Source organism: Equus asinus, chromosome 3, assembly GCF_041296235.1.
Source record: "Equus asinus isolate D_3611 breed Donkey chromosome 3, EquAss-T2T_v2, whole genome shotgun sequence".
Lineage (NCBI taxonomy): Eukaryota > Metazoa > Chordata > Mammalia > Perissodactyla > Equidae > Equus > Equus asinus.
This window is the reverse complement of record NC_091792.1, coordinates 121801480-121814428: the sequence shown is the minus strand read 5'-3', so window position 1 is coordinate 121814428 and position 12949 is coordinate 121801480. Positions and strand designations below refer to the sequence as shown.

Below are 12949 nucleotides of genomic sequence, written 5' to 3'. Positions count from 1 at the left end.
CCAATGTTTTGCAAAGCCACCAAATGCCTCCTCCATTATGAGATCTCTTAAGCTCCTACTTTGCCCAAAAGTACCCCTCCCATCACTTCTCTGAAAAGCAGCACGGGGAGCACGGGATCCTGGCAAAGCCTCAGGTCAAAAAGACCAACTCTGCAAATTTGACTAATAGGGCGATTTCAAGCATTCCCCTCATCCCCTCTCTCTAGTTCAAGCTCGAGGTCGTCTTCCTCAGTAGAAATCCAGGACACCAGTATCCCCTCCTCACAGCGTGGGAGAACTGCCTGCGTGGGTTTGTGTGGCATCCCTGCCCTTGGGAACCAAGCCTTTCAGAATCAGTACAGTTGTGCGCCGCTTAACAACAGAGGTCCGTTTTGAGAAATGTGTCCATAGGTAATTTCATCACTGTGCAAACATCTTAAGAGTGTACTTACACAAACCTGAACGGTATAGCCTACTACACGCCTAGGCTCTATGGTACTAATCTTATGGGACCCCCATGGTACACACGGCCCGTCGTTGACCGAAACATCATGCAGCATGTGACTGTATCACACCACCAGAGATATTTTATTCTAATGTAACGAAAACATCCTGTAATATACTGATTGTAATGTATAAAGTATAAAAGTCTGTGCTGTCTTCTCCCATCCCCAAACTGGATGGCAATGGGAGAAGAGAGATGGAGCAAGGAGGTCTTTAGAACAATATTACTCAAAGTGTTAACACTGCCACGAGCTTGGTTCAGAAACCGTAAACGTGCATAACGAATGGATAGAGTAATTTTCTGTCATTTGGTAATAAAAAATTGGAGTTTGCATTTTATGTATCTTTGGGGTTTTTATTCCATTTTGCTAATAATTCTTTTTTATTGATTTTACAAAAATATCTGTCTGCAACAGATTGAAAATAAAAATAAAACTGGTTCTTCCCTACAGACTTTGAACATAAGTGCCAACAGCAAAACAGTTAAATGAAATTGAGCTTGTTTTCTTAAATGTGTGAATAGCTGCTCCAGCTCACTCCTAATAAGAGAAATGCAAACTAAAAATATACTAAGACACCATTTTTCCCCTGACTGGCAAAGATCAAAAGGTTTTTGGATAGCATACTGCTTTGGCAAGGCTGTGGGCAACAAGAGTTGCATATATTGCGGGTGGAGGGCAATTAGGCAAAACCCATTAAAGTTACAAATGCAAATCCATTTCTAGGAAGTCAGTGGACAGATATACTCCCACACATGCAAAATGACGTATGGACAAAATTGTTTCCTGCAGCCTTGTTTGTAAAAACCAAGGACTGAAAAACTACCTTCACACCCAACAGTGGGGGCCTGGTTAAGCGAATTCAATACATTCAAGCAACTGAATACTCTGCAGCCATAAAAAAATAAGGAGGATGCTCTTCAGATACTAGCACAGACCAACCTCCAAGAGACAAAAAGCAAGGGGCAGATCAGGACAGATTAGTATATGTACTATTTGTGTTTTTAAAAACTAGGGGAGAAATATAAACATGTTCGCTCGTATATGCAAAGATACCTCTGAATGGGAGCAAAAGAAACTGCAAATATTGACAAGAATTGGATGGTGGGTATATTTTCAACATACATCCTTTTGTACTATTTGAAATTTCTACCATGTGAACTCACATTACCTTTTCAAAAACTTTACTTAAAAATTTTTTTAAAAAAAAGAAAGGAAACTGAACTTAGCTACTTGGTGTATTTCTCAGTTAGGAATACCTAACTGTGTAAACCAATAAAACAAAAGGGTATGTTGCATGCTTATTAGATGACTAAAATTCTTTTACCACATGAGGCGCCCTCATTATCAGGAAAAGGAAAATCGCTGTATTGCGACTGATGATTTTGAAAGCACAGCCTAGCATCATCAGCACTGCGTCTTTCAATGTCATCTCGGTGGGAAATCACAGCTTCTTTCTCCTTTTGTCCGCTCCATGCATGTCACCTCCCTGGTCCTGGCTCTAATTGGAAGCCACAGCTAGATTACAACGTGCTTGCTCATCTCCTGAGCACTCACCACAGGAATGGTTCTTAACAATTAGACACCCAGAGAGGCCGAAGTCACCTGCCCAATGTCACGAGAGCTACAAAGTGGCAGGGTCAGGACTGGAACCCGGGACCTCGGATCCCTAGCTCAGGGCTCTTTCCACTACATCATTTGGACTCCTTTGCTACTGGGAAAAACAGGCACACTAGAAGAAAACAGTAATGGCCAGGCACTGGGCTAAGCATTACAAATAAAATGATCCCAGGGAAGCCACACACGGCCTCGGGAAGGTAAGTTCTCTTGTCACCCACGTTATGGATGAGAAGCAGAGTCTCTGAGAAGGTCGATAATGGCAAGCTCTCACACCCAACCAACAGCAGAGTGGACACTCCAACCAGATCACATCCACAGGCTACCCACCTCCCAGGGAAGCTCACCAACCCGTAATCTGCAAACCAGTAGCCAGTTATTTGAACCACCATAAGGAATCTCATCTGAGACCACGTCTCCCAAACTATGTGCTGTGAATCCTGGAAGGAGGCGCAATAATCTTAGGCAGCACAAGGATGAACATTTTTAACGTTAGCTACTATGTTTTTGAAATATATTAGAAAAGCACAGAGCCAGCCCTGGTGGTCTAGTGGTTAAGATTTGGTGCTCTCACCTCCATGGCCTGGGTTTGCTTCCCAGTCAGGGAACCACACCACCCATCTGTCAGCTGTCATACTGTGGTGGGTTGCATGTTGCCGTGATGCTGAAAGCTCTGCTCCAGTATTTCCAATACCAGAAGGGTCACCCATGGGAGACAGGTTTCAGTGCAGCCTGCAGACTAGACTGACTAGGAAGGGAGAGGGACCTGGCCACCCACCTCCAGAAAAAAATGGCATGAAAATCGCCCGAATAGCAGCAGAGCATTGTCTGATACAGCCCAGAAGGGGAGAGGATGGCGCAGAAAGACGGGGCAGGGTTCCGCTCTGCTGTACACAGGGTCACCAGGAGTCGGAACTCACTCAACAGCACTCACAACAAAGAAAAGCATATAACTAGCTCATCAAACCCATTACTTCACAGACATCTTAGCACGGAATGAGGCCAAGTTAAAAGAAGGTGAACAGATCTTAAAAAAGCTACTAAATAAATAAGTTCAGGTGGTTCACAGATATAATGAAAATCATAAAGGACAACAAACTGATATTTGAGATCACTGGTCTAAGGAACTGGATCCATTCCATGGTTTTTCTCTAGAGGAAGAAAAGCTTGGGAAAAACAGATATCCACCCCCCCCCACCCCCCAGCATACAATACACACTCGTTTTGAATGTCACTTTATTTTTACTTATTTTATTTTTATCTGCCCTCCCCTCTTCACACCACACTGCCTCTCTCAGAGAATGAGGCAGGACCCCAGTTACTAAAGCATCCTGAAACCTTGCATTTAAATGGCAGCCTCCTGTGCTGGCTTAACCTTCAGTTGACTACAAGCCCAGTTTACACTGAAAAGCTCCAACTGCACCTATAGTGGATCAATTAATGCTGAATAATTATTTTGAGAATCCCCCTCTCACTTTAAGAAGTGTCTGACTTGGGAAATAAATTGGAGGCTCCCCACTAACCTGCCACCAGCTCTAATGCAAAGCTGATTGGGAGTGAGTTGTGGGCCTCTCTCTAGCCCTGTTCCTCCCCACACGACAGAAACAGTGAGAAGGGACCCCCCACTTCCCCAGCACCTGCAGTCAGAACCACAGCATGAAGGGAATTCTGCCTCACTCTTGCCCAACCTCCTTCCCCAATCCCACTCCTCCCAAGACGCCCACGAAATGCAGAGAGCAGGTCAAAATGAAAGCAGAATTCCACTGCATCTTGTAATACCAACAGCTCTGTGCTTTGAGCAAACTGAAGGAAAATATTAATTCACTAAAAGTGTGAGAATAACTATGAAAAGTAACATGCGTGAGAGCATCACAGCTCACAAAATGCTTCCCGTAGGCAGGATGTCCTTTGATTCTCCCAAAAAAAGCTGTGAGGAAGGTATTTCGTCGTCTGCCTTCCTGTGTTGCAAAGAGATGAGGAACCAGGCTGAGATTTACCAAGCAGGATTCCAAATCCCAAACCCCACTGCTTTCGAGCTGTATGGAAGAAAGAAATTGTTTTCCTTTTTCCCCTAGGGCCTTGCTCCTCTAAGTGTGCTCCCCAAACCAGGAGCATCTGGTCACCTAAGAGGTTGCTAAAAATGCAAAATCTCAGCCCCACTCCAGACCTATGGGAATCAGAATCTGCCAGATCCCCAGATAATTCCTGTGGACATGAAAATGTGAGGGGCACTGCTTTCCTGCAAGGCAATTCTTCCATTCTACCGAGCTACATCTCTTCATTCATTTATCTCATAATCATCTACTGAGCATCCAGCAAATGTGTGCCAGGCACTGTGCTGAATGCTGGGAAATCAACAGAGGATGAGGTAACTATAGCACCTGCCCTCACCGAGTTGCCAGTCTAACACGGTGGTTTCTCAACCTTGGATGCTCATCGGAATCAGCTGCAGGAATTAAAAAAAAAAAAATTGCAGGTGCACCAAACCCACTCCAGACCTACCTATACCCACCCCGCCGCACAGTCAGAAACTCTGAGACTGGGGCCCTAGAAGCTGCATATCAAAAAAGCTCCAATTCATGCAACCACTTTGGAGAGCAATCTGACAATACCTAGTAAAGCTGCAAACAGGCACAGCCTAAGATCAGCACTTCAGGTTCCAGGAGTAGCTCCCGGAGAAATGGAGGCACGTGTACAAAGACAACAGGAACAAGAGCATTCACTGCAACACAATTTCCCAACTGGAAACTACCTAATTGTCCCTAAATAAGGGAATGAATAGGTAAACAATGGTTAAGTCAAAAAATTCTGTTCAAGAACAGTTAGAATAAGTCAACTAGGTCTCTATGTGTCAAGATATTCTCAGGTATAATTGTTGAGTAAAAAAAGATAGTTGCAAAAGGCTACATATTTGTACACACACAGAAAGAGTGATATACTACTTATGGATATAAATATGCACGTGAACACCATACCAACTTCAGGAAAATGGCTGATTCTGGGAGGAGGGGAGAGGAAAAAGACAGGGGTGGTTAGTGGTTTTTTAAGGTATTATGTCTAAAAAAAGATCTTAACCAAATATGACTAAATTTTAATTATCTGTTAAATCTGAAGGGTAAACATTTGGGTACATAGCATATACTAAATTACATTCTTCCTTCCAAACTTTTTTGGATATTAATGTTTTATTATTTATTTAATTTTTTTTTTGAGGAAGATCAGCCCTGAGCTAACATCTGCTGCCAATCCTCCTCTTTTTGCTGAGGAAGACTGGCCCTGAGCTAACATCCATGCCCATCTTTCTGCACTTTATATGTGGGACGCCTACCACAGCATGGCATGCCAAGTGGTGCCATGTCCGTACCCGAGATCCGAACCAGCAAACCCGGGGCTGCCAAAGAGGAATGTGCGCATTTAACCACTGAGCCACTGGGCCAGCCCCCAGATTTAATTATTTTTTTAAATTTCTTTTAAAAGCTTCACAGGTGATATGATATATAGCCAGGGTTGGCAATCCCTGTTCTGGGAGAATAAAGTAATAAAAAACTAGCTACTTAACATCAAGAAACCCATCTACAGAATGGCAATGATCTATAGCTCTTGAAGTTAAATTACTACCTTAAATAATTTTACATAGATTTTAAAAAACTTTCGTAGGGCAGATAATTTCTGTAAGCAATATTTTTTTAGGAGGCCAAGGTTATTACCCAAGGAAAGCAATATTTCTCAAAGTGTGGTCCTCAGGTCACCTGTAACACAATGAGGAGGGAGTGGGAAGGAGGAAGGAGTACTTATTAAAATGCAGATTCCAGGGCCCCACCTTAAACCTACTTAATCAAAATTTCTGGGGGCAGAACCTCAGAATCTGAATTTTTAATAAGAGAATGCACATGTGGGCACAATTCTTTGGTACACTGAAAAACCACTAAAGTATAACATATTTTTTAAGTTACATTTTTAAAACCATACATGTCTGTGTTCAATAAGGTGACATTCGTCCTACTCTGAAAATTAAAGTGCTGGGAATGTTTTCTAAATATTTGAGATAGAAATTCTACAAGTACATTCAAGCAGATCCTGACAAAAACTGGTTTCCTGCATACTGTATCTAACCCGAAGGACAAAGGAATGTATTTTAGGAAGAACAACATAATTTCACATTGCCTTTCTACAAGAACTTCAAAAAGCAACTGGGTAAACAGGAAAACTCCACAAGTCCAGCCTTGTTGCTGTTCTCACCGGAAGAGGCCCCAGACATGATTTTCACCAAAGCCAAGTTCAATTAAGCAAAGCTGGAACAATGCAAGTTGCCTGCCTAGCACAGTAACACATCCTAAATTTACTCTCAACACTCAAGATATCTTCCCGATTCCAGTCTATAATCTTTTTGCCCCAAGTCTTGATTTGTTTCACCTTATCATTTCTTCATCCTATATCTTCCATTCCATCCTCATCTTTCTTGACTTTTTCTTTGGTCTCCCTGATTTTCCCCTTCATTGTCCTTTTCTCTATTTCCAGACAAAACCACTGCAATCCTGACTTTCAAGCCCTGGAAAACGGCTCCAGAGCCCCTGAATAAAAGCCCAGCACAATAAACACATGAAAAGATGTTCAGGAGCCAGCCCTGATGGCCTAGATAAAGTTCAGCACACTCTGCTTTGGCGGCCCAGGTTCAGTTCCTGGGCACAAAACCACCTCACTCGCTTGTCAGTAGCCATGTTGCAGTGGCGGCTCACACAGAAGAACCAGAAAAACTTACAACTATATGCAACTATGTACTGGGGCTTTGCGGGGGGGGGGGGGGGGGGGGGGGAGGTGCGTGGGGGGGGGAGATATTGGCAACAGATGTTAGCTTAGGGTGACTCTTCCCCTGCAAAAAAAAAAAAAGAAGATGTTCATCCTCACTAGTAAATAAGAAAGTGCAAATTTTAAACCACAAAGATACCATTTCACACCCATCTGATTGGTAAAACATCAAGTCTAACAATATCAGGCGTCTGTGAGCATGTGGAGCAACTAGAACTCCAGACGCTGCTGGCTGGAATGCAAACTGGCACAGCTGTTTTGGAGAGCAATCTGGCAATATATTAGACGGGCAGGAGGAAGCCTGGCCCTACAAGCAGAAGAGTGAAGCTTCCCAAACCAACAGGGTTTCCCACACCCACCCTCTTAAAACCACCCATAGCAAATAGTCATTCTCAGAATTGTGGTAAAATTCCACGTAGAGGATTTACGACATCCCTAAAATTCTAACCAACAATCCCGGAACTGAAACATTCCCAAAAAGCCTTTAGTGCCAGGCTTGATTGCTGATCCAGAATTGATTTGTCTCAAGACAGTGTTCGTCGGTTCACGTTCCGGCAGTCTTTTTCTCTCAAAAGATCAGTAAGACCTTTCAAACCCTTAGACTAGCATTTGGTTTCACCACAATTGAGAGTTTATTATAAGAAGTTGCTTAAAAATATTTAGGCCAGAAGAGTTAACTAGACTAAAAGACATCATCTTTTACAACTCTTCCAGTCAGTTTACTTTGGGCTGGCTCCACGGGTAGGCCAGAGATAAAAGTGCCAAGAGATATCTTTCTGATGATATTGCAGAACTCAATACCATCATAAAACCTCAACCCATTCAAATTAACCAGACAGACCAAGCTGGAGAAAAGAGACATGTGAACCAGAGAAATTTCTCTTAATTGCTACGAGAATCAAAACTGAAAATCGCTTTCCATTACAACCCAAACATATCAAAACTCCACATTAGCAAAAAATAAATAAATACGTTTTATTGTATGGGTGAACCGGAACACATAAAGTTGCTATCCAGAAAATGGTATTACAATCTTTAATTCTAACTACATTTTAGCATTCAACTTTGTGTTCCCCTAGGATTCCAAGAAAAACAGAGAAGAATCTGCAGACCTAATTGTCAGGTCCTGACCCCAAACAAACTCCTACATATTAGACCTGACAGGCCCAAAGAACAGAATTTTCCTTTAAACATTAACCCACCACCGCACCTCAGGCTGCAATTTCTGAAATCGGACAATGATCAGGGCAGACCCTCACATGTGACTGTAACTTCTCCTAGCTGATACGCTAAACTAAACGGACAGGCTCCAATTATTTGTGAAGGAGAAGCATGAGTAACAGTGATAGAGGAGAGGTAAATTATCGCTCCCTCGAAATTATGAGATGTGCATATTGTCTAATAATTTTTTAAAAAATCTTCCAATTATTCTCAAAATACTTGCCTCAGGTAAGTAAGTGACTTACCAAGATAAAATGATCCATATGAAAATCCTCCAGCTTTGTTTCAAATGTTTACTAACTTTTCTTCCCTTCATATCAAGGTGACCTCATTTATTGAAAAGGATTCAAAGCCAGCACTCACAATGCTGTCTGGTGATACCTGGGGTTGTTCAGTGGATACTAAAATGTACGTTCGGCACAGTTGGAAATAAGATAGGTACTCAAATCCTTGCTACCCAATTAACAGGTATAGATTTTTATAAATACTCTAAGAAATACTACTAAGAAGCTTTCTACGACCAAAAAATATATATCAGTTTTACAAGTTGAGAAAAACTAAGGTCCCAAGAAATACAACAATTTATCAAAAAGGTACCATTAGACTCATGCTTAACTGGAGAGACGCCCAATGGTACAGATTCCAGTTCTAAGTTACACTGACTATAATCATAGTCTCATATAAAATAAAAAATAGCCACCCTTCGGTCAAACACAAATTATATTAATGTCCTGCTGCGTTCATCCATCTTCCCACTGTACCTGCAATTCTGTTCAACCTGTTTCCGTGTAGACAGCACACTGCGCACTATATTGAAATTGTTTCATCTTTACCAATGTTATGCCCACAAGATAAGAAACCACTGAGCTCCTTGGGGATATGGACCCACCTCATTCATTTATGAAGCACCTGCACATAGAATGTGCCAACACTAACATAACAGGTCCTCAACAGATGGCCATTTATGGGAACTAAAATGTAATCTATTTGACACACGGCATTTCCTCTGTGGTACATCTTACAGCACTATTAACAAATGAACTTAAGATTAGATAATTTAGAACAATTTGCATTGCTACAAGTCACATTTCTAGAGGGTACACTTGGTTTCTCCTAACAGATGCTTCCTCTTTAGAAAATTCCTCAAGCTCTTTAAACAGAAAACTTACCCAAAAAGAACCCTTCCATTTGTAGGGCCATAAAAATATGCAGGAAGTTTAATCCATTGTTCTGGACAAAAATCAGAAGATTATCAACAAGGTACATTTCCTCGTGCTTGGTAGCAAGTGCATTTTAAAAATTACAACACACCAGCCAAACAAGCTTTACTATCTCTGAACTAGACATGATGTATGGCTAAGGTGACATGCCCTGGGCGAGGTGATCAAGATTCACTATGGCAGGAATTTACATGGAAGTAAAATTAAAACAAATGGGAACTAGCATTAAACTTTCAATGGGCGATAAAACTTCAGTGGGGAAGGAGACAAGTGAGGGGATTGAGTATTTATTTTCCAAGACCCTCTATATGTAAAACCAGCACAAGAAGTGTGAAGGAAAGAGAAAGTGTTTAGCCCTCAATCACATAAAGGATTTGCTACAAGTTTCGTTTCTGCTCTGTTGGGTCCTTTCTTGTCTGGTAGATGAAACAAATCCACTTTTCAATGCTAGGTCTTGGTTTGTTCAAGTCTTACCTAGAAGAACGATATCTTGTAAGACCCTTTCTGGACACACATCAGCCTGTTTAAAATATGCCAGTTGACCTGCTTAAAAAAACATGCAATCACCACTTGCTCTTACAACTACTCAAACCAGTTGGGATCAAATGGAGTTAGGAGTGGGAAGGATCAATCAGAGCCTCAGAGAGATGCTAAACAGTAAGGAGAGACCTGCAGAAGACCTACCTGGAAACAATTCATCATCGAGCGAAGAGTCTAAAGAGACGTCCAATGAAAACTTACGTATGATCAGGTGAAAAGACTGCCGTCTTCTCATTACCAAGCCTTTTCACTTGGGAAGTGAGACTGGGAGGGACAGGGATGACCTGAGCTGCTTTTAAAAGGGGCGGGGTTAAGACTTCCCATCCCACCCTTGTATACTGCCCTTGGGCTTGGTTTGCATAATGGAACATGTGGGTTGTTTATATCAGTGGCTGCTTCCGTCAGATCCAAGAAGGTATAATCTCCATTGTCCTTTAAACAACTGAAAGTGACATAATAATGAGAAAGATGATGTTGATAACAGCTAACACTCACTGAGTACTTGCTAAGTACTAGGCTCAATAACTCATTTAATATAGCAGTCCTAGGAGGTGGGAACTATTATCATCTCCCTTTCATAGATAAGGGAAGAGAGAAACCTGTTCAAGGACAAAAAGCTAGTATATGCTAGAACCAGGACTTGAACCCAGGAAGTCTGACTTTAGAGCCCAAACCCTTGATCACTTGCTCAAGACACAGTGGTCCCAATAGCAACACAAAACTCTCTACTTACGAATGACTAGTTCCTCATCTCACCCGGGTGATGATCCTAAATTTGGTACCTTTTTAGAGATTCCAAATGAGGAGTCAACTCTCCAGACACAGTACTGGCCTGCTCTTCTCACATGCTCCCTGCAGCCTGCCTCCCTGGCTGAGTTTTACTGGAAACAGGTTGTGACATTCTGCCAGGTGTACCAAGAAGCCCCAGCTGCACTGAGGGCAGGGGAAAAAAACCTGGAGGCTGACTTCCTCCTGGGACACACTGGCTCTCAGGTTTCCAGCCTGCTTCAATCCAGAGAGGTGTCACCACACACAAGGAGGACAGGAATGACACCAAGGGCTGGCACCAAGGGCTGGAACCATGCTTCACAGCCCTGTAAGCCTGAGGCCACCCCAGCAGGCAAGAAAGAATGAGAGCTGCTGTGGTTTCACAGTTCCCCTCAGGAGTTGGTCACACCAGAGAGAGAAACCGAGAGGAAAGGCATCCCCTTTTCACTGCACCCAGCAACATTAATGCCACTCGACAGGCAGGGGCAGGAGACGCCACTCTGCCTAGAGAAGGAAGGAAAAGAGAGGAAATGGAAACGCTCAGGAGCTACCCACCACATCTAAGTGATCCTGTGCCAATATCTTTGCAGCTATCACTACTCTGGGAAAACCCCCACAGCAGTGGCCACATCTCACAGTGCTGAAAACTGAAGCCAGCACCGGTGGGCTTCTCTCCCACCCCTGAGCTAACACATGGCTCCTTAAGGCTCCTTTGCCATGTGTTAATCTTGCAACAGAATGTGGGAAAGATTTAAAAAGCTGTCTGGTGGGGGAAGGGCACCCAGAAGATCACCTGACCCCCAGGCTTGTCAATCAGGCCTCCTCAGATTCCCTGGAGGGGCCTGTATTATTAGCTTCAAGGGAGGTTCCCCGAAACTGGCATTAAAGAGCACAGCACATACTCCAGCTGGGAGGAGGGGAGCTATAGAGGGGGTGACCCTGGAGAGCTAAGGCAAAGCACATTTGCTCTCACCCTGCACAGGAGGGCAGTGCCTTACTCCAGGAGGTAAGCTGTGCTCCCCAAGGCTCTGATAAGTGTGGGTGCCAGCAGGGTGCACCCTGGGGACCCAAGGGCTGGAGGCTGTTCCTGCAGAAACTAAAAAGGAAGAGAATGCAATGGGAGAAACCCAAGTGACCACCACGTCATGACCCAGTCCCCCATCAGAGCCCAGCGATGTCCCCTTGCTGTGTCCACGCCCACCAGCCTCAGCCGGGTCTACAATGGACCAGGCAGGATAACCCTGGAAGCCTCCTCCACGCCCACAGCCAGCCTGCCCTTCGGGTCTCCAAATGTGACTGCCATATAACCTTGTGCCTCTTTCACAGATGGGGAAACTGAGGCATCGAAAACAAATTACCCTGCTTTCCCAAACCTGGTAGAAGTTCACTTCTGTAACCACGATTTTGCACTTTTTTAGAGCTTTAGTACATTTCAAATTTCTCCAGATACACCGATTGGCTTTGCAAAGTGAATTTTAAAGACAGTTTAAGGAGTGAACTCAAAATGAGATGAGGGCGGTCAGAGCGTCCGGCAGGGCTTTATCTCCCGCAAGCACAGGATGGGTGCTCCCCGCGCCAGCTTATCTCCCAGCCCCCTCCCCCGGGACGTCCGGGTTCGGCCTCCACCTCCCCCCAAAACGCTCCCACCGCCACCCGAGGGCGGAGCAGAGCTGTGCGGCCCGGGGTCCGGGGCTGAGCGGGGGCGGGGGGCGGGGGTCACGGGGCCCCTCCCCCGGCTGCTGGGGCTGCGGCCGGCCCGCCCAGCCGGGGGCCGGGAACTTCTGGCCGCCCGCACGGCCAGCCGCCCCCTCGCCCGCGCCCCCGCCCCGCGCCGGGAGTGTGTGCGGCTCGGGTTTCCCTTTCTTCGCCTCGCCCGCCTCGGGCGCGACCCCTGCAGCGGCGGCGGCCACTCACCATATTACAGATGGAGGCGATGTTTCGGACAGTCATTAGTCTAAAGGTTGCAGCGATCCCGCACCGCCATCTTTATAAGGTGAAAACAGGACTGTCCATGGTGGAGCGCTCGCGCGGAGGCCAGGCGGCGGCGGCGGCGGCGGCGGCGGGGAGGCGGCCTGGGGTCCGGCTGGCAGTTTGGCCGAGAGAGGGAGGCCGGGAGGGAGGAGGCGGAGGCGGGAGGGCGGGGACGCGGGGAGGGCGGGCGGGAGAGCGGAGGGCGGGGAGTGGCGGAGCGAGGGAGCCTGGGCCGCGGCCGGCGGCGTCGGGAGGAGGGGCGGCCCGAGCGCGCCGCGTGCAGCCCGCTCCCCTCGCCCCGCGCCCCGAGCGCTCTGCTGCGCG

At 45.3% G+C, this 12949-nt stretch overlaps 1 protein-coding gene across 2 annotated transcripts in view; it reads right to left on the bottom strand.

The window, feature by feature from the left end:
• Positions 1-12932, bottom strand: part of USP46 (ubiquitin specific peptidase 46) — a 65740-nt gene extending 52808 nt beyond the window's left edge. The window contains exon 1 of one of the 2 annotated variants that reach the window (XM_044765959.2): positions 12569-12932. In XM_044765959.2, the coding sequence (XP_044621894.1) occupies positions 12569-12604 (36 nt within the window). In that variant the 5' untranslated portion in view covers positions 12605-12932. Of the gene's footprint in view, positions 1-10030; positions 10064-12568 lie in introns of those variants that run through there. The other variant, XM_070505888.1, reaches the window with a different exon arrangement.
• Positions 12933-12949: the final 17 nt, after the last annotated feature.